Source organism: Impatiens glandulifera, chromosome 6 (assembly GCF_907164915.1).
Source record: "Impatiens glandulifera chromosome 6, dImpGla2.1, whole genome shotgun sequence".
Taxonomy (NCBI): Eukaryota; Viridiplantae; Streptophyta; class Magnoliopsida; order Ericales; family Balsaminaceae; genus Impatiens; species Impatiens glandulifera.
In genome coordinates this window covers 23,644,997-23,668,782 of record NC_061867.1, presented here as the reverse complement: position 1 = coordinate 23,668,782, position 23,786 = coordinate 23,644,997, and the positions used below count along the sequence as shown (strand labels likewise).

Here is a 23,786-nt window from a genome sequence, read left to right as displayed (position 1 = left end):
TTCTATCTTAAGCGACAATGTTTATAATGGTTAAATTTTTTTTCAATTTAGATAATTTTTAAATTGCTGGAAATTCAAAATAAGGTTGACTAATAAAATAAAATAAAATGTACACAAGACTAATGAAGTCAAATAAAAAAGAGTACAGTACCAAAATAAAGAACGAATATACAGTTCAAAGAATGCATCATTTTCATCTCTAGGTAATTAATTTGGGTCTGAAATAAAACATAAAATTTGCTTCAATAGTGGAAATGTATTGAACCCAAAGAGGTTAAAATATATTTTACTTGTATAAAATAAACATAATATATTACTAATCTTAAAAATAAAAGTAAAAGGAACTGCATGAATTAAGAACCAACAAAGATAAAACAATCGGGTTTGAAGGCATTTTCATATTAACTACTAGGGATGAAAAATATCGAAAACAAGGATAAAGCAGCCGCCTTGTTTACAACATTTTCATATCTACAGGTGATTAATCTTAAATATATAAACAAAATAAAATTTCAAAAATTATAAATGAAACGAGTTTGAAAAATATTAAAAACCTTTAAAAACAAAACAATAATTCCAAACAAGGCCTCGTTTGATCTTTGGGTTATTTGGGTAATGTCTGGGTTTCTTCTAAAAAAATCCATGTTTGACCAAATTAGGTAAAAATCTAGATTTTTTTTATTCCAGTTTTACCCTTCTAATTATTTAATTATTTTTATCTTATCTTATCCTCTCCCCTCTTCTCAAATCTCATTTTCACTGATGCAATATCAAATGTCAGATTCTCTCTCTAACAGTATCAAAGGTTAGATTCTCTCTAACCCAAATCAATTATCAATTTCACTGATTCCATTTGATCTCATTATCAATTATCCATTTGATCTTTCTCCTCTGATCTTTCCATTCACTCAGCCGATAAGTTTCTTCAACTCAACCGATCAGTTCCTTCAACTCAACCTTTATCAGGAATCTGATCAGAAATCAGTGAATATTTTCAGCGAATATTTTCAGCGAATATGAAGCAGGTAAGATTCGTTCTCATCCTTCATGATCAATTTTTATCATCCATCAACCCTATATAAACTTGATCATTGATACTTATCCCTTTGTAGTTACCTGGAAATAACTCATTTTAAAAAAATCTAAGATCTTCGTCGCATCCTAATTCCAGGTGAACGGCTGCAACTCCAGGTTAGTGTTCTGTTCTCATATGCTTTTCATTTTGTATACTGATTAGTACTGTTTTTTATTTCGTATGCGGTTTAGTACCGTTCTTTGAATAAAGAAATTTTTAGTTTGAACATATACTGATTAGTATTGCTTTTCATTTCATTTTGTATGCTGATCAGTAAGATTTCTGTTAAAAGAGATTTTTTGTTTAAACATATATTAATTACTGCTTGTGAATGAGCTAATTAAAAAATAATAATAATAATTGAAATTATAATTATCATTGTTATATATAATTATACTGTGAATGAAGTAATTTATAATAGAATATGAATACAGTCTGTGAATGAAGTAATTTATAAAAGAATATGAATTTGTGTATAGTTTTGGTAGAATATTTAAGTTATAGAAAAGAATAATACATGTATCTATTGTATCAGTGTATTTATTTGGTAGAATATTTAAGTTATATAAATAATGTATATATGGTACAATAGATATGATAGTATATGAAGATAATATTACCTGTTGGATTTTATAATAATAACTTCCCTTCAGTTAGGAAAATGAGTTTGTCAAAGTGGCAAGGTATTGCTCCAAATACTGCGAAGTGGGAAGCATGTCCCGAAAGAGCAACCTACTTTCTTGAACTATTAGTCATTGAAAAAGAGAATAAAAAACTTGTAGAAGGAGGGTTTCGGAAACCCACATGTGAAATGTTGGCTGAAAGATTTTGGGAGATATTTCGAATTTTTCACACAAATGAACAATTCAAAAACCACTTCAAGAATAAAAAAAATTATGGAACTTGATATGCCGGGCTAGAAAATCAACTGGAATCGGATTTAACAACGACACAAAAGAGATTACGGCCTCAGACGAATGGTGGGCAGAACATAAGGTAATAATATTTCAATTGAAATTAGAAAGTCAATCCACAATAAATTTTTATTTGATTCTAATTTTATTGGAATATTTTTTTAGAATTGGAAAGGGCTATCACAATTAAAAAACAAACAAATAGCAGATTACGATTTGTTGGAAAAAATTTTGGGGCTCATCGTGCTGCTACTGGTGAAATATGGAACATGCATTAAATATAGACGAGGGGTCTGGCGATTCTGATAAAACCATTGATGAAGGTTTTCATGACCCACTTGTTGGTAACCAGAGCCAGGGTACGGAGTCTAATTATGACAGTTCAGGGAGCAAACGAAAAGCAAGTTCATCCAATGCACCCAAAAAAAAAACGCATGGTTATCTCCTTGCAAAAAAGTAATTTCTATGTTCTTTCAAGAGAAATATAAGCACAAAGAGAAATCTGACTACATGAATATATCGGAACCGTATGAACACACGAATGATAGTATGCAGTTTGCACACGGTTCTGTAAATCCATCGGTGGGGTCTCAACCTTCTATAAAGAAGTGTATAGACACAATGCTTAAAGTACACAAAATTAGTAGTAGATCAGAGCTCTACAGGGTTGGAGTGAATGTTTTCAGTGCCCTTCCAGATCTAATGGTTAGTTTATTGGAAATTGATGATCAAGAAGAACAATTAGACTATCTTCGGTTCATAGTTGATGAAAATAAGCATATTCGTCCAGGAACAATGAGTAAAGATCTCCCAAGTCATCAACCCTGTGACCTTAATTTTCCACCATACTATCCTTACCCACCACCACCGGATTATTGATCTGTTGTATTTGTTATTTAACCATTATCGTATTAATTATGTAAGAGTTTTTTTAAGGTATTTAAGTACTTTGTTTAATTATGTGTCACCTTTATAATTAATATATTATTATTATTATATGTTAATCTATGAATGTATTTTATAATTATATAGTTTAATTTTTATATTTTCATTACATTGCAGGAAAAAAATGGACCATTCTAATTTACCACCAGAGTTAGACGAATATGATCTATCTTTCTTAACATTATTGATGGAGATATTGGGAGACACGTTCAATTATTCATTAACACGCCCAATAAAGGATCCTTCTACTCGAGGTATGGAACTTGTACAAGTGATAATGTCTGACAATGAAAAATGTCTAAACATGATTAAAATGGAGACTCATTGTCTTAGACTACTTATAGAACAACTTGTACAAGTGTATGAGTTGTCTATCTTACGATCTTCAATTCGAGTTGAGGAACAAGTGGTGATGACCTTACAATATTTAGCATATGGTCATAGTATGTCTTGTGTGGGAATAACATTTGGTCACTCTAAACAAACAGTATCTCGATACGTTTCAATGGTACTAAAGTCCCTTCATCGACTAAGTATTGTTGAGATACAACTGATTGATCAAAATATTATACATCCAAAGTTTACAACAACACCATTACGTCAAATATTTAAGGTTTCAATTTATTTTTTTAATTTTATATGTGTTGTCTTATGTAAGAAATTATCTAATTTATGTTGTCATATGTGCAGAATTGCATTGGTGCTATAGATGGTACTCACGTGGAAGTGTATCCTAAATAGAAAATTTGTATTGTTGGCGTGGACGATCGGGGCACACAACCACTAACGTAATAGCAATATGAAACCATGATCTCATGTTCACTTATTTTGTGTCGGTGCAGAAGGATCAATGCACGACTCAACGGTGCTTGATATAGCACGACATACTCCTCAATATCTTTTTCCACATCCACTCCCGGGTACGTTAATTAAACACATATCAGGTTTATTGTAAATAATACTATAACTAATTATTAATTTGTTACAAGAAAATATTATATGGTTGATTCTGGGTATTCAAATCAAATAGAGTATTTAGCCCCATATCCTCGAACAAATTACCATCCTCATCATTTCGGAGGAGTACTTCCTTCTACGAGAAAAGAGATGTTCAATATGCAACACTCTTCGCTCAGATCAACCATATAGAGGACATTCGGAATTTGGAAAAATAAGTGGCGAATTATCTCAAACGGAAAATAATTACGTGGATTTAATCTTAAGAAACAACTTCAAATAATTCAAGCAACTGCAGGTTTACATAATTTTGTTCGGAAGAATAATATAGAAGTCATAATGGATGATAACCCCAACGATGACACTGAAGTATTAGTAGACGATGATATTTTATTGTCGCCTAATGTTTTACCTCGTAATGAAATGGATCAATTTCGAGATGAGCTTTCTAAAAAAGTGTATGATTGTATTAGACATGAATAAATGATAATTTTATATGGGTTGTTTAAGATTTTATTGTCATGACTTTTTTTTATTTGAATGTCATGTATTATATCAATACAAATAAAATTTTGATAATAGATGTGTTTATATAAGATTGTTAGAGTTGCAATATTTTTTTTTTAAATTACATTCTAATATTTTTTTATTTTATTAAATTGAAAAAATATGAACTTAAATTAATTAATATATTTATTTAAAATTATGGTTTAGAGTTAGTTTATATAAAAAATAAAGTTAGAATAAATTTGTTTATAAATATTTAATTTAGATGAGATATTTTATAAATTAATTAATATTTGTTAGATAAATATATAAATTTTATTTTTTAGTATAATTATTTATTTATTTGAATTATTTAAAATTTAAATGTTATGATAAATAATATGATATGTTATAGTTAGATTGATACGGTGTTTTAATTTTTATTTAAGGTAATTAATAAAAATAATATTAAATTTAATTGAAGGGTAGTTTTGATATTTTAATTAATAAAATGATTGATTTGAGTTGTGATGGGATTGTTGGAATTTGGGATAAAACCTGAATTTTATCCCAATAACTCAAAGATCAAACGAGGCCTAAATAAGCGTTATTTTGTGGGAGGGAGGAAATATGAGTCCTACTTTTACCATGAGTTGTCAAATCACATAGTTTTAATTTTTTATTATGACAAAGATGGGCTTGTTTGATTAATTCAATATTACACATACAAGTAATTTATGTATTTCACTAATTAAGTGACATTTATACATAAAAGTGAAACATCACTTTCCTTGTTTATTAATTTTTTTATCTTTCTATGTGACATTTTCTTAATGGATTAATACACAATTTTATCAATTTTTATATAAAAACCAAAATATCATGTCATCTATTTAATCAATAATTGTATTCATATAAATATTTAAATTATTCTATGCTTAAATATTTTATTTTATATTAATAAAAAAATAATTTTAATATATATATAATATTTATTTACATTATAATTTTTTAATATAAATTAAATTTTAAAATTATTTTATTTTAAATATTTTTATTAAATAATTTAAATAAAAGTTAAAACACAATAGACTAGATTGATTCAACTTATTGACGTTAATGGCAGCTTATTGACGCCAGTTTTATTTGTACGTTTAATGTTTGATATTATCTTATTTATACGATAAATATGTGTATGTTTGATTCGGTTTATAAGCTAATTTATTTTTTATATTTATAATATTATTTAATAATGAAATATATATATATATATATATAATATTATATATATATTTATTAATTTAATTTTAAATATTAATAAATAATTTAAATTAAAAATTAATATATTTGAAAATAAATTATATTATTTTTTATAAATTTTAATAAATTTTTGTTAATATATAATTTTAAATATTAATAAATTACTTAAATTAAAAAATAATATATTTTAAAATAAATGGTATGAATATATTATTTTTATAAATATATAATTTTAAATATATTTAATATAAATATGATATAAATAATATATATAAATATTTAATAATGTTAAGATAAATTTCTTTCTTCATATTATAAATTAATTTATTTTAAAATAAGTAATATAAATAACTTAACCAAATTCACTGTTTGTGCAGGAAATATAGGGATCGATTAGATTATTAAATCAGCATTATCAACCTTGGACCAGTTGACCAATATTGTAAAAGCGACACAAACTAGAATTCTCTAAATTATATCTTTTCGGCTATCTCTACAACAGAATCAAGTAGAAGATCGGTTCAAACGAATTTACCACTCAAGCTAATGGATCGGTGAACCTATACTTTAAAGATCGGTTTTTACTTTTCGGTAGAAAGACTGGTCAACCGATATTGAAACTACAAACCGATAGGTCGACCGGTTGGTACAATACTGGGTGCAATCTTGAAGCAATCCGTACAAACAAAAATAACGGGCAGTTTAACAGACCAAATCAAAGATATGGAATAGCTGAAAGTTTCCATTTTGGTGCAATTAGATTACTTTGGGAATATAGGTAGAAGGGAGCCTTCGAATATGCACACTATATTATTTCCTTTTTAATACAAATCTGATGATAGACTTTGGGAAGCAGAGGACTACCAAAAGTGATGAGATACCTATTTTGGTATAAGTCCAACAACAGTCCCAAAGAGTAGGTATTTGTCAAACCGCTCAAATGATAAGTCAAAAGAAGACAAAACTGGACAGCTGTATTGCGTCTTGGGAAGTGTCAACCGCATTTAATGCCATGTAGTCCTTTGTTGACCGACCAATCATAATCAAGGATTACAATGCATGTATCCGTTGTATGGGAAATGTGATCGTTTTCATATTCTCACAACTTAAGAGGAAGAAGATGTCAAGACTAAGGCAGCCGAGGAAGAAAATGAAAGAGCGGCTCAAATTCTTAAAGAACAAATTGATAAAGAGAAAGATGTTTCTCCTCCGATTGCCAAGAAGACAAGAGCGGCTAAAAGAAAAAGAGTTCAAGAGTTTGAGGCAGCAAATACGGGAACGACAATTGAAACACCAGTTGAAAATCCTACCATAAGTAGTGAAAATCCGATTTGTGATGAAGAAGAGGAGGATGAAGTCGTTAACCCGCAAACCGAGAACACTACCCGAACCGATCGAGGCAGTACCACTCCGAGCTATCCCTCATAGTGCTCGGTCAGACCGACAAATCCGTAGAGGTGGTGTAAGTTCGGCCGATAATACTTTCCAGAGCCGAAGAAATGCCGAGTTCCATGCTCCTGTGCAATCGGCAAGAAATGCTGAGACTAGGTAGGTCGACCGGTCAGCTCAATACTAGGTGCAATCTTAAAGCAATCCGTACAAACAAAAATAACGGGCAGTTTAACAAACCAAATCAAAGATATGGAACAGTTGGAAGTTTCCATTTTGGTGCAATCAGATTACTTTGGGAATAGGCAGAAGGGAGCCTTCGAATATGCAGACTATATTATTTCCTTTTTGATACAAGTCTGATGATAGACTTTGGGAAACAGAAGACTTCTAAAAGTGATCAGGTACCTATTTTGGTATAAGTCCAAAAGCAGTCCCCAAAGAGCAGGTATTTGTCAAACCATTTTGATGATAAGTCAAGAGAAGACAAATTGGTCGGTTATATTGTGTCTTGGGAAGTGTCAACCGTATTTAATATCATGCAGTCCTTTGTTGACCGACCAATCAGAATCAAGGATTACCATGCAGGTATCCGTTGTATGAGAAATATGACCGTTGTCATATTCTCACTACTTAAGAGGAAGAAGATGTCAAAGCTAAGGCAGCCGAGGAAGAAAATGAGAGAGCGACTCGAATTCTTTAAGACCAAATTGATAAAGAGAAAGATGTTTCTCCTCCGATTTCCAAGAAGACAAGAGCGACTAAAAGAAAAAGAGTTCAAGAGTTTGAGACAGCAAATACGAGAACGACAATTGAAACACCGGTTGAAAATCCTGTCGTAAGAAGTGAAAATCCGATTTGTGATGAAGAAGAGGAGGATGAAGCCGTTAACCCGCAAACCGAGAACACTACCCGAACCGATCGAGGCAGTACCACTCTAAGCTATCCCTCACAGTGCCCAGTCAAACCGACAAATCCATAAAGGTGATGTAAGTTCGGTCGATAATGCTATCCAAAGTCGAAGAAATGTCGAGTTCCATGCTCCTGTGCAATCGGCAAGAAATGTTGAGACTGAGTTCCTGGACAACCAACCCGTAGTTTTGTGAGCGGCTTCTTCAAAGAGTTGATAAACAAACAGGATGAAGGGGGACACTAATTTCTATATCTACGTTTTTTCTTATATTACTATGATTTCCTTGCAATTATTAAATTTTGGAATCTATAATATTTTGGGAACTTATAATTATTTTTGGGACTTAATGATCCGGTTTTAATTTCAAAATGATAGTTTTGATAATTTTAAATTAAAAATATAAAAAAAGGAGAAATTGTTAAAGAAATTAATTTACGAAAAAAAATTCAAATTTTTTCTCAAATTTAATTTAAACCGGATAATAAATACATGTTTTGAATATTTAACATAAATAATCAAAAAAGGAGAAATTGTTAGATAAATTAGATAATTAATTAGTAAGTAATTAACTATCTAAAAAACTTAACTAAATTCACTATTTGTGCAGGAAATACAGGGATCGATCAAATTATTAAATCAGCATTATCAACCTTGGACCGGTTGACCAATATTGTAGAGGCGACACAAACCAAAATTCTCTAAGTTATATCTTTTTGGCTATCTCTACAACAGAATCAAGTAGAAGATTGGTTCGAATGAATTTACCGCTCAAGCTAAGGGATTGGTAAACCTATACTTCAAAGATCAATTTTCACTTTTCGGTAGAAAGACCGGTCAACCGATATTGAAACTACAAACCGGTAGGTCGACCGGTCGGCACAATACTAGGTGCAATCTTGAAGCAATCTGTACAAACAAAAATAACGGGCAGTTTAACAGACCAAATCAAAGATATGGAACAATTGGAAGTTTCCCTTTTGGTGCAGTTAGATTACTTTGGGAATAAGTAGAAGGGAGCCTACAAATATGTAGACTGTATTATTTCATTTTTGATACTAGTCTGATGATAGACTTTGGGAAGCAGAGGACTACCAAAAGTGATCAGGTACCTATTTTTGTATAAGTCCAACAGTAGTCCCCAAAGAGCAGGTATTTGTCAAACCTCTCTGATGATAAGTCAAGAGAAGACAAAATTGGACGGTTGTATTGCATCTTGGGAAGTGTAAACCGCATTTAATGTCATGCAGTCCTTTGTTGACTAACCAATCAGAATCAAGGATTACCATGCAGGTATTCGTTGTATGAGAAATATGACCGTTGTCATATTCTCATTACTTAAGAGTAAGAAAATCAACATCAAAGATAACACATGAACAATGAACACAAGAATCAAGACATCAAGATATAAAACTGAAAAAGCTTCAAATTGTTCTTGTTTTACATTCTGTCAAAAGTATTAAGTGTATTACAATTCCATTCATTCTGTGTAAGAAGTGAGAGTTGTAAGTCAATAACGAGCAGTAAATAAGCCTCGGTTATTTGACGTGTTGTAAAGTGTGTTGAATATTCTTAGTGAATATATTACTTAAGGTTTGAGAAGAAGGGGTGACATAGGAGTTTTATCTCCGAATATTCATAAATCCTGTGTTGTGTTTCTTATTTTTTTCCATACTTTCTTATCGTTGTCCAAACCGTGTGTGTTGCTTCAAGTTGAAACGAACTATTTCACACTTGAACTCGATTCAAGAGTTTGTGACAACTTGCGTGGTATAGGGATCGATATTAACTTCTAACCGAGTTAGTATCACCCAGCGTGTTGTGTAAGCGTTCGTCCAAGTCAGACCCCCGGTCTCCTTCGGCGATCCCGATTCTAACAATTTAAATTTCATATTTTTTTAAACTATTTTATATATTATGATATATATTAAAATTAATAAATAAATTTAATTTTAATGTATTTTTTATTATTATAATAATTTTATATAAATGTATAAAAATATTAGAAATAAATAGAATAGATTTGAGAGAATGAATAAAATGATTAGAAAGAGATTAAATAGACGAGAAAGAATAAATAAATTAATTAGAAAAGATTGAAATAAATGAGAGAAATGAATAAAAAAATATATTTAAAAGTGATAAGAGAGAAAAATATGAGATTATAAATTTAAACTCGTTTTAAGTTTAAACGTTGAGGTGAGAGGTTGAGAAAAAACGCAAAAATATGTTTAATTATAATTTTTTAATAAACGAGACTAATATAAATCCAACTATAACATATCATATTTTAAATTTAAATAATTCAAATAAAAAATAATTATACTAAAAAATTAAAGTTAACATATTTGAATAATAAATTATTATTAATTTATAAATATACCTCATCTAAATTAAATATTACAATAATATTAGCCTAATATGACACTAATAAAAAAATTATATTAATTATATTAAATAAAAATAAATTCATAATAAAAATAAAATTATAACATACTATATTATCTAATATACCATTTAAATTTTAAATAATTCAAATAAATAAATAATTATACTAGAAAATAAAGTTGAAAATATTTAAATAAAAAATATTAATTAATTTATAAATATATATCATCTAAATTAAATATTTATAAAGAAATTTATTCAAATTTTTTTTTGATACAAACTAACTTTATTATACAATCCTTCTAAATAAATATTCAAATAAATTAATTATTTTTATTTAAAAAAATTATAATAGTTATATTAATAATATTTCAAGACGATCGGCACAATCGGCATGATCGGCACGAACGGCATAGTATCGACTTTAATAACTAGGTCGTTCATTTATCTGCAAATCTTGGTTGAAAGGTTGGGGTTTTTAGTTTATCCTGTTCTATACTAGTTATGATTTCTAGTGTACCATATTCTGTTATTGCTTTGTTTTGTTTTATTATTGTGTTCTGCTATTCATTAAAATGGGAAGAAAAAAAAAAGAATAAGGAAATTAGTGAATTTGTGATGGAAGGATAAGGGAGGTAGCTGAAAAAGAAATTGATATGATTGCTGAAGAAATTATCCATGAAAATCAGAAATGCAACAAAGGTAAAAAACGAATTACTGATATAAATTCTGAAGAAAGTGCAGCAGGAAAACTGGGAGAAAATGAAGGAACATAGAATGTTGGGTATAATGAAAGAACAAACTTTTTTGGACTTAAATCAAATCACAAAGCTATTGATGCATTCAGAGAAAGGGGAAATTATTCTCAACAAAGAGAAAATACAGTAAACAACCGTCCAATTGAATATACATTATCTTCAAGATTGGAACCTACTAAAAAAGGAAGAATACGAAAAGATAGTAAACTGGTCAGTGGAAACAATGAGGGAGCTAATGAAATCCCCAAAATCAAAGAGCTATACTATCAGAACCAATTCCAACTGGAAGGTAAATGAAGTCTGAAAAAATAATGCAGAAAAGAAAGCAAAATATCATGCATACAAAGGTCAAATCAACTTGGGTGAGTTTAAAACAAAAGTTGAGATTCTCAACTCTCCTTTTGAATTTAAATTGCCCACTAAAGTGGAGGAGAAATGCGTCAAAGAATGGGAAAATGTAGTTGTTGGGAACTACATAGGAAAGAAACGTGTATCTTTCCCAAACACTAAGGAATCACTAATGGAACAATGGAAGCAGAAAGGACTTGAGAATGTTTCTACAAACATTCATGATCTCTATTTTCTACAATTTAAAAAGGGAATGAACATGGATGATATTCTGAAAATTGGGCATACTTATATTGGATCCAACTATATGAAGTTTGAGAGATGGTCTGAAGAATTAAGCATTCTAAGCAAGCCAAAGGAAATAACCCAAATATGGTTCAAACTTAGGAACATCCCAGCACACATGTATAATGTAGAAGCTCTAAGTCACTTTGCTAGTTTATTGGAGAAACCATTATATATGGACTCAATTACAGAGTGATGAGAGAACTTTATTTATGCTAGAATAAGCATTGAAGTGAATCCTCAAAATACACTACCAAAGAACATGACAGTTGTTGATAGGAAGGGAAAACCCATAGTAATAGAAATCTCATATTAATGGAGGTTAGAATGGAAATGGAAGATGAACCTCGAGTTGATGTTGAGGAAACTTAAGAGGAAGATACCCAAAATTTCAAAAGTTGAATCAGAAAATTCTAAAGCCGATAAAGAAGATTATAAAACCAATGTGGAGTTTGAACCTGAAGCCGGAGATAATGAAGACAAGAACACAGAAATTCAAGTTGATGATAACAAAAATAAAAGACTTGAAATTCTCAGAAACAATTTTTTTTATCAAATCAAAACGGGCTCGTACAAAGAGAGAATTCAAAATGAGAAATAACAATATTTATCATCATTTTCAATACAACCTCCTTTCATCGTCAAAGGAACGGGAAAAGGAAGAGGAATGGGAAGAAGACCTCTTAATGAAAACAGATGGCATGGGAAAATGTTAGGCTGTGATAATTAAATTTAAATGTAGTCTTTTCTGTTTGTAATCTTTTTTTTTAATATATGAATGTTACCAATCAGTTTTTTTGGGATCTTTTAATTGTCATCCTTAATCATAGCTAGGGTCTGTCTAGTTTTGATTTCTAACCTCCCACTTTTAAGATTTTAATAAAATGGTTCTAACTGTTTTTTCCAAAAAAAAAAAATTATAATAAAAATAAAACTATATTATCTAATATAAGTGACTACTAAAATTAGTATTCATTTAAAATTTTATTTCTCCATTAATAAAAGTTATATTAATATATGAATAGTTTTTTATATTTATTTTATTTTATTATATTTTAAATTTTATTTTAATATAAATTAAATTATATAATTTTTAAAAAAGTATTATATATATACATAGAGAAGGGTTATAATAGAATGAAAATTTTTTTAAAAAAAAACTCATTTTTTTAACTAAGATTTTTTTGAAAAAAAAAACAGATAAAACCCTAAAAAAAAAATCATAAAATAAACGGGAAAGAAATGATATAATTAAAATCAAACTAAAAAAATATAATAATTTATAATAGAAAGTATATTAGTTAATAATTTAAGTAATGTGATGAATAAAAGGGAGCCAATTTGATTTTATATAAGTTTGGTTTAAAAACCTATACTGATTAAAATATATTGATATATATAAAATAAAAAATAATAATTTAAAATAAAAAAATATTTTAGTATTTTGATTAATGATTTAAGTAATGTGATGAATAAAAAATTATGTTTGATTTTGTATGTTTTAAAAAAAAAACTCATACCGAACAAGGTTTTAAAAAGATAATGATTATTTTTGATAAAAAAAAATTTGAAGAATATTAATATATAAATAAAATAATAAATAATAATTTAAAATAATAAATATTTTAATATTTTAATTAATGAATTCTGTAATTTAATAAATGAGAGAGAGTGAAATCTATATATATATAATGATGCTTAATTTTTAAAGTGTCTGGATTGTCGGGTTGAGAGCTGTGGTTAATTTGGATATATGTGAGAGTAATGGATACTTGGGTCGGATTATGGGTTGATCCGCCCATAAACTTAAAACGGTTAAAAATAAAATTAAAAATGTTGTAGGTATGGTTCGAACTTGCAACCTAACAAAATAAGTACAACATTTTAACCAACTAAGCTAATAACACTTTATATTTTAAATTCAACCCAAAATTTGATAAACGCGTGACATTTTAACAATATAAGTTTAACTTTTTAACTAACTAATCTATATATATATATATATATAATGATGCTTAATTTTTAAAATGTCCGGATTGCCGGGTCGAGAGCTGTGGTTAATTTGGATATCTATATATATATATATAATGATGCTTAATTTTTAAAGTGTTCGGATTGCCGGGTCGAGAGCTGTGATTAATTTGAATATATGTGAGAGTAAATAGATACTTGGGTCGGATTGTGGGTTGACCCGCCCTTAAACTTAAAACGGTTAAAAATAAAATTAAAAATGCTATAGGTATGGTTCAAACTTGCAACCTAACAAAAACAAGTACAACCTTTTAACCAACTAAGCTAATAACACTTTATATTTTAAATTCAACCTAAAGTTTGATAAACGCGTGACATTTTAACAATATAAGTTCAACTTTTTAACTAACTAATCTATATATATATAATGATGCTTAATTTTTAAAGTGTCCGGATTACCGGGTCGAGAGCTGTGGTTAATTTGGATATATGTGAGAGTAAATGGATACTTGGGTCGGATTGTGGGTTGACCCGCCCATAAACTTAAAACGGTTAAAAATAAAATTAAAAATGCTATAGGTATGCTTCGAACTTGCAACCTAACAAAATAAGTACAATTTTTAAACCAACTAGGCTAATAACACTTTATATTTTAAATTCAACCCAAAATTTGATAAACGCGTGACATTTTAACAATAAAAGTTCAACTTTTTAACTAACTAATCTATATATATATAATGATGCTTAATTTTTAAAGTGTCCGGATTGCCGGGTCGAGAGCTGTGGTTAATTTGGATATATGTGAGAGTAAATGGATACTTGGGTCGGATTGTGGATTGACCCGTCCATAAACTTAAAACGGTTAAACATAAAATTAAAAATGCTATAGGTATGGTTTGAACTTGTAACCTAACAAAACAATTATAACATTTTAACCAACTAGGCTAATAACACTTTATATTTTAAATTCAACCCAAAATTTGATAAACGCGTGACATTTTAACAATATAAGTTCAACTTTTTAACTAACTAATCTATATATATATATATATATATATATATATATATATAATGATGCTTAATTTTTAAAGTGTCCGGATTGTCGGGTCAAGAGTTGTGGTTAATTTGGATATATGTGAGAGTAAATGTATACTTGAGTCGGATTGTGGGTTGACCCGCCCATAGAATTTTTACCGTAATATTTTTTTCACGATTTTCGTGCAAATGCACGGAATACATGTTAGTTATATTTGATTTTGTTTACCAAACAAGAATGACTTTAAATCAATGGCTGAGCAAACCTATATTTATAACAAATAAATATGACAGTTCTTCCAAGAAGAATATATATGATCATAAAAGCATAAGAACTATTAAGAAGTCACACATGTACTGTTTTACACAATGCTGCTTTCAAAGTTAAGAATGAATCTAAAGAAGCTTTTTTATATCTCTCTGCAAACCACACACAAATAAAACACATCAATTAGTATCACACAAATAAATTGTGCTTTATTAATAATAAAAATAAACAAAATGCAATGGAACTACCTCGATGGTAAGAGGAGAAGTTGTTGGATAATAGCGATCAACAGCCTGTCCACTCTTGTCTACCAGAAACTTGGCGAAGTTCCATTGAATATCGTCCCCAATGATTCCCCATTTCCCCAGCTTCAAGAACTTGTACAATGGATCTGTGTTTTCACCATTAACATCAATCTGCAATTCATAAAAGAAAAAATGTTACAGACCCTTTAAGAAAGAACACTATAAGTGTTTTCAATTGGTTTTGACCTTATCAAAAATGGGAAATTCAGATTTGAAACGAGTGCAGACGAAATCAGCGATCTGATCATTATTTCCCGGCTCTTCTTCACCAAATTGATTACACGGAAATGCCAATATCTCCAGGCCTGAACACAAACCGATAGTTAGACCAAGCAAAAGTTTGAACAAATCCAATTGTTAGACTGATATCTGGATACAATTTCAAATACATAAACATTTGGAAACTAAATTTAGATATAGACAAATTCAGAAATGTATTTATACCATTATTATGAGAAAACAGATCCAGAAACAAAAACAATAAGTGGTCTTTAGAAGCACAAGACATACCTTGATCTCTGTACTTGTCATACAACTCGTTCAGTTCTGTGTAGTTTGAGTTTGTCATTCCACTATAGTTGAAGAAAATACAATATTTTAAGAGTCAATAATTTTTAGCCAACAAATTGCAATAGGAGTGTAGATATATTCACGAGGAAGAAAAATGTTTACACCATTTGGAGGCTACATTAACAATAAGCAGAACTTTTCCTTTATAATTGCTCAGATTTACATCATTCCCCTTGCCATCCTGAAACAAGGCTTATATCTATCTTCAGTCTTTATATTTGGTTTCAATGTATGAACAAACTCTCTGCTACAAAATACACTACCCATATTCATTCCTAATCTGCAGCAGTTAAAGTTACATACTTTGATTCCATTTTCAGCTTATAACAGTATCAATTTGTTAATAATAAGATGCAAGATTTCTAATAGAAGCTTTTACCAGTATCTATTATATTCTTCATGTATAATACCCTTCAATCATTCAGCCATGAACATGTAAAATATGGCACTAATGAACATGTGACTAATCACCCAATTTTCAAGCCCTATAATTTAAATTAATTGACATTCGTTTCTTAAACAATGCGAGTTATAGACGGAGAATGAACCTTGACGGAGAAATCATAAACAGATTGAAGTTCCTCTTTCGAATCACTTGACATCTTGTTAGCGGATCTTCAGAAAAAAGAAACGATACAAGTTAGTGAGATTCATCAGAGTTTTGAGAGAGATGAGGTGGTAAGGAGTCGATGACTAACTACACGTACCTGCGCCCTTTATGCCGAAGAGATCAATTAACAGGAAAGAGGGACGAAGTGAAGATCCAGGAAGTCAAGGAAGAATGCTTAGCTAGTAACTACACTTCTCTTATTATGAATTCTCTTTTCTATTTCACTTTCTCTCCTATTTTTATTTGTTGAAATATTTGGGGGGCTTGGACTAACGCTAATTCGCTCAAAAACAAATAATCCAATTCCGAGATATAGGAAGGATTGGGTTAAAAGAATATGGTTGTTTAAGAAGTAATAATTTGTAATTATTTGAAGTGGTTGGAGATTTTTTTTTTAATTAAAATAAAAAACTATAATTTATGTGAATTTGAGTAAGAGTATATATAAAGATTAAAATGAAAATAATTGTGGTATATATGAGTGAAAAAGGGTAGTTAGAGCAAATTTCCGGGTTTTGGGGATTCGACTCAGATCCGAGCTGAACCGGACCCGATTTTGCCCCAAAAAAAAATTAAATTATCAGAAATATCGGTTCGGAACCGATGGGTACCCGAACCCGAACCGGATCCGAACTAGAACAAGTTTTTTAAAACAATTTCTGTTTTACTTATTTAATAATTAATTTTAACAAGTTAATATATTTTTAATTTTTACTTATGTTTAAATATAATTTAGATGAAATTAAACAAAATTTTAATATTTTAAAATATTAAATGATACATTAAAAAAATAATTAATGTGAATTAAGCTTTAAAAAATTATTTAATAAAAATAATTATAAATATTGTATTAAAAAAAATAAACGGTATACTAAAAAAAATCTTTCATTTTCTCTAACCTAGCATTCATCTTCTTCCTCCTCTCTTACTCTCTCTTATTTTCCTCCTCTCTTACTCTCTCTTATTTTCAGTTTTTCTGCCATAGTTTTATTCATCTTCTTCCTCGTCTCTTACTTTCAGTTTTTCTGCCATAGTTGTATTCATTCTAAATTATTCTAAACTAAGTATAGCTCAACATGTAAGAATGAAATTATATAAACGGAGGGCAGTGGAAATACAAAAGAGAAGAGAATCTGATACTAGGTTAGGAATGCCGCCAACACGAACGAAAAAGGAGAACCAGAAAAAAAAAAATTATTGATATTTTTGGGTACCCGAACCGAACCGGACCCGAACTGAAACCGATCGATTTCGACCCGAAATTACCTGGAACCGAAAACAAGAAAATTACCCGAACCAATCGGTTCCTTCGGGTACCCGACCCGTCAGGGCTAAATTTCCATGCCTAAATAAGGGAAAAGTAATTTCAATTCAGACTGAACATTAATGATGTATCCTTGAAACCGAAGTTACATCCTCTTTGTCGAGACCTAACCCAATAGATAATATATCTATATGTGAATTTGAGGATTGGTTGTTCAAAATGGAGTAGCACCGGTTTCCCTCTTGTCGAGATATAACCCCAATATGATATTCAGGATCGGTCCTGGGATAAGCCCGGCAAACCCTCGGGATAGGACAACTCATTCCTTAGGGCAGCCCATTTGTTAAAAATATCAAATTATTTTATTAAATTATTATAATTTTAAATATAAATGGTGGTGGCACGGTGGTTTAAGATAAAAAAAGAAGTAGAATTCTATATGGTTATGGGTTTAATCTTATCTTGTTAAAAGCATTTTTTTAACAATTCTTTAAAGTTGAATGGTTCAAATTTTCAATCGAAAGGTATAAAATATATATGAATACACAAAATTATAATTTGAACAAAAATCACGAGTGGTATAATGATTAAAGTGCTCATATTTTACACTTGAGACTGTTGTTCGAGTCCTAGCTGGCGCAAATTTAAGGGTGATGGAATAATGGTTTGATTTGAAGAGCGATGTTAACAATACGTCTTTAAAACCTAAGATATGATAGTATACGTGAGTCCGAATTTGAGATAAATTGGAGTTATATGTGTGTGCATGTGGGTAGAAATGACAACAAATACCCTATCTGTCGTCGGGTAGTGAAATACTTATTCCCGAACCCAATTTTCATTTTATTACTCGATTCCAATTCGACGAATAACTCTAGTTGTATCCCGATTTGTCGAGTATCTGATCCTTGACGGATACCCCATTACCTGATTAGATGTTGAAAAAGAAGAAATATAACTTTATTAAATTATAAATAACTTTATAAATAATAATATCAAAATAAAACAAAAATATTACTTACTTATATACTTTTGTTTAAGAGTAATGTTAAGATAAAAAGTGACAACAGATAAATAACATTTTGTTATTACAAAATATGGATAAAGAATCATGAAAGAGAAATATTAATAAAATGATGTTGACTTAAAGTTAAAGTGTGGGTAGAAGTATTAATGATATATATTTATTATAAAGATGTGAAATTTGAAAAGTCACTTAAAGCATTAATAAAAAAAATTAATATTAATATAGTCGGGTATCGAGTTTCGGGTTGCACACTTCTCATCCTTGACCTCAAATCCTATCGGATAACATTCTTCCCTTCTCATTCCAAGCCCAATATAAATACCTGATTCGACCATCGGGTACCTACAAATATCGATTATACGAGTATCAATTGTCATCCCTACATGTGGAAGTTATATGATGGTGTATATGTGGGTCCAAATTTGAGAGATTATTGAGTTTGTTTTTTTTTTTGAAAAACGACTTAACGTCATTTGATTAAAAATTCCCAAAAACGGAAAAAAAAATCACGAGTTTAAGAGATCATTCTAGACAGGCTTAGAATGATTTTAAAGTCGTAACATTTTGAATAAAAGCTAAAAACCTAAAATCGTAAATGAATTATCTGTTTACAATAATTTCAATTCTAGTGAGTGCACTTGTGAGAGATTATTGAGTTATATGTGCACTTGAGGGATGAGGGAATTGTGGTTCAAATTGAGAGAGGGGCTGTAATAATGTTATCCTTAAAAGAAAAGTATTTTGTGAGGTAAAGAACTCATGATGTACTTGTGTTCCCTCTCAAATTTTAGAAAAGGCGTAAAGTTCTTGTGAGCATTATTTTTCTTAAATGAAGTACATTCTTTTATTTTTCAATATGTCATTTTCGGAGTGTTTTACTATTATTTTTAACAAATGTGTATAATAATTTAAAATGATCATCTAAAATATTAGAGGAGAAATATGATAAACACATCTAAAATGAGATAAAATACTCGGGCTATGTACTTTAAGCTTTGACATGCTTAACTTGTCCAACAAAATAATATAACTTTCATGTATGTGACTATTGTTTTATGTCGATTTTAATTTTATCTCCAATTATATTTTTAGTAATTTCGGAAAAACCCTTTGTAATCCGGTTTTACAAAAAAAGATTGAGGTTCGAGAATTTTAACATCAGTTTGCGTGTCAGAAAATTTCTTTTAAAATAAAATATTATATAAATGATTTGTAAATGATTTCTGACAACTTTTAAAATTAATTAAAAATAGTTAATTATGTGGTTCAATTTTAATATATATTGAATCATTATCCAGGCTAATTTAATACTACGAGGTCCATTTATTCTATAAGTAAATTTATTTTAAAAGAATCGAGAGTTTTTTCATACAATTTATTATTTTCATATGAATTACACAAAACAGTAGTAAGGGTCCATATATAAATGTTGATCAGGTAATAAAAAATTATCTAATTAAAACTAATTAAGTCATTGGTTTTAGTTCAAAATACTTTTATATATATGAAAATAAAAAGAGGAAATGAATGATCATTACAGTAGTAAGGATAATCATTTTTACCTGATTATCCACATTTTTTTAGTATTCTCTTGGTCTTTTTGGAGAAAAACAAGAAGGTAACCAACAATTAGAAATTTAAGTTAGAGATTATGTAAGAGAAGTTAAGATTCATAAGTTGCATCATATAACCTGGAATTCCTATTTTCAAAAGAAGAAAGAGAGACAAAAGAAGTTTTCCAACAACATTCCATATAGGAGAACATAAAGAAATTGCTCGTAGTGACTCTTATGACTTTTCCGATGAAGAGGTCCAAGACAGTCTTGAAAGTCAGGAACCAGAAACCTATATTCATTCATGAATATAGTAACATGAAACATTAGAGGTCTCAATGACATTCTAAAATGCAAAGAAATCAAGAGGATAATTGAGAATTAGAAAGTTACTATTATGGGTATTATTGAAACAAAAATCAATAGCAAGAATTTTGACAAGGTTTGCATATTGTGTGTTGACAGCAATTGGGAACGTATACACAATTCGAATGATAGAACGGGCAGAATCTGGGTTACTTGGGATAATAAAGTCGTTGAGGTCAAGCATCTCTTCTTCAATGATCAAACCATTCTGATTGAGGTTAAAGACAGAATCACTGGAATTGAGTTTCATCTTGCTATTGTGTATGCTAGCAACTCAAGCACTGACAGAAGGCTACTCTGGAGCTGCCTTAGGAACTGGATTGGTGGTGATAAGCCTTGGGCCATCCTCGGTGACTACAACGTAAATAAAAATGAAATCGATCGTAGCCTAGAATATAAAATCACTCGGAATATGATCGATTTCAATGACTGCATCAGAGATATGGGTTGTATTGAGCCTACTAATTCTGGGAACTTCTTCACATGGTCTTCTACGCGAGGTGATGAGCACATCAGGAAAAGTAGGATTGACAGATTCATGGTCAACGAGAATTGGATAAACTAGTTTCCGAGAAGCCAACTTCACGTTCTGAGTCCAGGTATCTCTGATCATTGCCCGATTAAACTATTCTAAGAGAAGGAGAAGAGGTTCAAGAGTCCCTTCAAAATTTTCAACTTCTGAATAAAAAATGAAAAATTCAAGGATATTCTTGAAAGTTTCTAGGCTAAACACATCAGGGGTTCTAATATGTACAGAGTTTTCGAGAAACTAAAGCTCCTGAAGAATCATCTCCAAAGCTTCGACAAGAAGAAGTTCAACAATATCTCTAATAGGGTTCTTGTTACAAGAGAGAAACTGAATGAGGTTCAGAAGAAGTTATTAAGGGAGGATAGCGATGAACAACTCAATGAGAAAGAGAGGGATGCACTTGAAAACTTCATGAAGCTAAGTCTCCTTGAGGAGAACTTTATTAGACATAAGTCAAAACAGAATTGGCTCTCGCTGGGTGATAAAAATACGGATTTCTTCTACAGAAAATGCAAGGCCAGAAACATGAGAAACAATGTGTACAGGCTGAAGAACGATGATGGAGAGTACGTTCAAGGTCAGAAGGGTGTGCATGATCTTGCTATCAAGTTCTATAAGCAGTTAATTAGTATTAGAAAGTAGCATCAAAGTCACCTGAATACCATGTATCAGATTATTGACAAAAAAATCTCTACTGAAGACAGTCGTGAGTTAATAAGGGTTGTCACAAGAGTTGAGGTTAAATAGACTATGTTCGATATCGATGGGAACAAGAGCCCGGTTCTGGATGGGTTCAACGCACAGTTCTTCAAGGAAAATTGGTCGGTTGTGGGTAATAATGTTATTGACGGGGTTTTGAAGTTTTTCATGAACAAGAAGAAGCTAAAATAATGGAATACGGTTGTCCTAACCTTGATCCCCAAAACTACGGTTCCCGAGAAAGTACAAGATTTCAGATCAATTTCTTGTTGCAACGTGGTGTACAAAATAATTTCAAAAATCATTTCTAAACGTTTTAAAATTTTTATAGGAAAAATTATAAATCTTAATCAGTCTGCATTCATCCCCGGTAGAACGATCTCCCATAATATTTTTCTCATGGAGAGCCTTCTCAAAGGCTATGGAAAAAGGAAAATATCCCTGAGAGTGACTTTCAAAAGAGAAATCAAGAAAACTTTCGACTCTATTAGATGGGAAGCCATTCGAGATTTTCTGGTTGTTTATGTTTTTTCTATAATTTTTAATTGATTGGATTATGCAATACGTTTCTTCATCTTATTTTGTTGTTATCGTCAATGAAGTCCACGGAGGCTACTTCAAGGGTGAAAACGGCATGAGGTAGGGGGACCCCCTCTCTTCTTACCTTTTCGTAGCTATTATGGCGATCTTTGAGAGCATCTTCACAATGTTCCGAAAGAGTCGTCCATACATCTTTCACCATTTCTGTGAGGTGGAGGTGGTAACCCATTTATACTTTACAGACGATTTGTTCATCCTAGCGCACACTAACGTTGATTCCATTAAAACTATTAGGGCTACACTATTGGGAAAAACCCTTGACAGAAACACTAAAAAAGAAAAAACAAACGAAAGAACACTAACAGAGTTTGATAACGGAGTTCGGCCAAAATGTTGCCTACGTCTCCGAGCACTAAGGCTATCAATTAATAAGGAAAAAGAGATACAAATATTGGGTGTCATAAACCAAAGAGGAGAGAGTTTTCTTTTATACACTAAGAAACTTCCCCAACTCCCATCATCTTTTGATGTGGGATTTATTCTAATTGTGAATATAGTTTCTTTTATATACTAAGAAACTTCTTTCACTCCCATCATCTTCCGATGTGGGATTCTAATTGTGCCAAAAACAACAAATCTCCACCTTGGCACAATATCCAAATACTAATCTTCAATATTAAAAATAAACCTTCAGTGCTTCCAATTGGCGCTCTTCAGCGCCGACTCAAACGCGGAATATGTTTACCAAATCTAAACAATTAGATTTGGTTTTCCCCATGTCTTTCATCTCGAACTCTTTATCCAATTGAGCCTTTAATTTGTGAACTTCATATTGGCTCTTTGATGCTATCAACATATCATCAACGTACAAGAGTAGATAGATGTAAGACTCATCTTGCAATTTTCGCAAATACACACATGAACTGAATATGCTTCTGTTGTACTTGTGCTCTATCATAAACTTGTCAAGTTGTTTGTACCATTGTCTCGACGATTGCTTCAACCTGTACAATGATCTATTCAACTTGCAAACCCAATTTTCTTTATCAGCAACATTGAATCCATCTGGTTGATAAATGTAGATTTCCTCGTTCAAATGACCGTGTATGTCTGCGGTCTTCACATCTGGTTGAGCTAGCTCCAAATTCATCTGCGCTACCAAGGCCAACAAAATTCTAATGGAAGAGTGTTTAACAACTGAAGAAAATACCTCATTATAATCAACTCCTTCCTTCTGAGCATAACCTTTAGCTACCAATCTTGCCTTGTAGCGAACATCAGTTTTATCGGGAAATTCTTCTTTCTTCGCAAAGATCCATTTACAACCAATAGCC

General features: G+C 30.4%; 1 protein-coding gene across 1 annotated transcript; it reads right to left on the bottom strand.

Annotated features, from left to right (window-relative positions):
* Positions 1-14,997: 14,997 nt before the first annotated feature.
* LOC124942069 (probable glutathione peroxidase 8) lies at positions 14,998-16,564 on the bottom strand. The gene is made up of 6 exons (XM_047482481.1): positions 16,413-16,564; positions 15,969-16,045; positions 15,805-15,866; positions 15,481-15,599; positions 15,238-15,405; positions 14,998-15,141 (listed from the first exon to the last, which is right to left on the bottom strand). The coding sequence occupies exons 1-6, from the start codon at positions 16,464-16,466 to the stop codon at positions 15,118-15,120; spliced, it is 504 nt and encodes a 167-aa protein (XP_047338437.1). The 5' UTR covers positions 16,467-16,564; the 3' UTR covers positions 14,998-15,117.
* Positions 16,565-23,786: the final 7,222 nt, after the last annotated feature.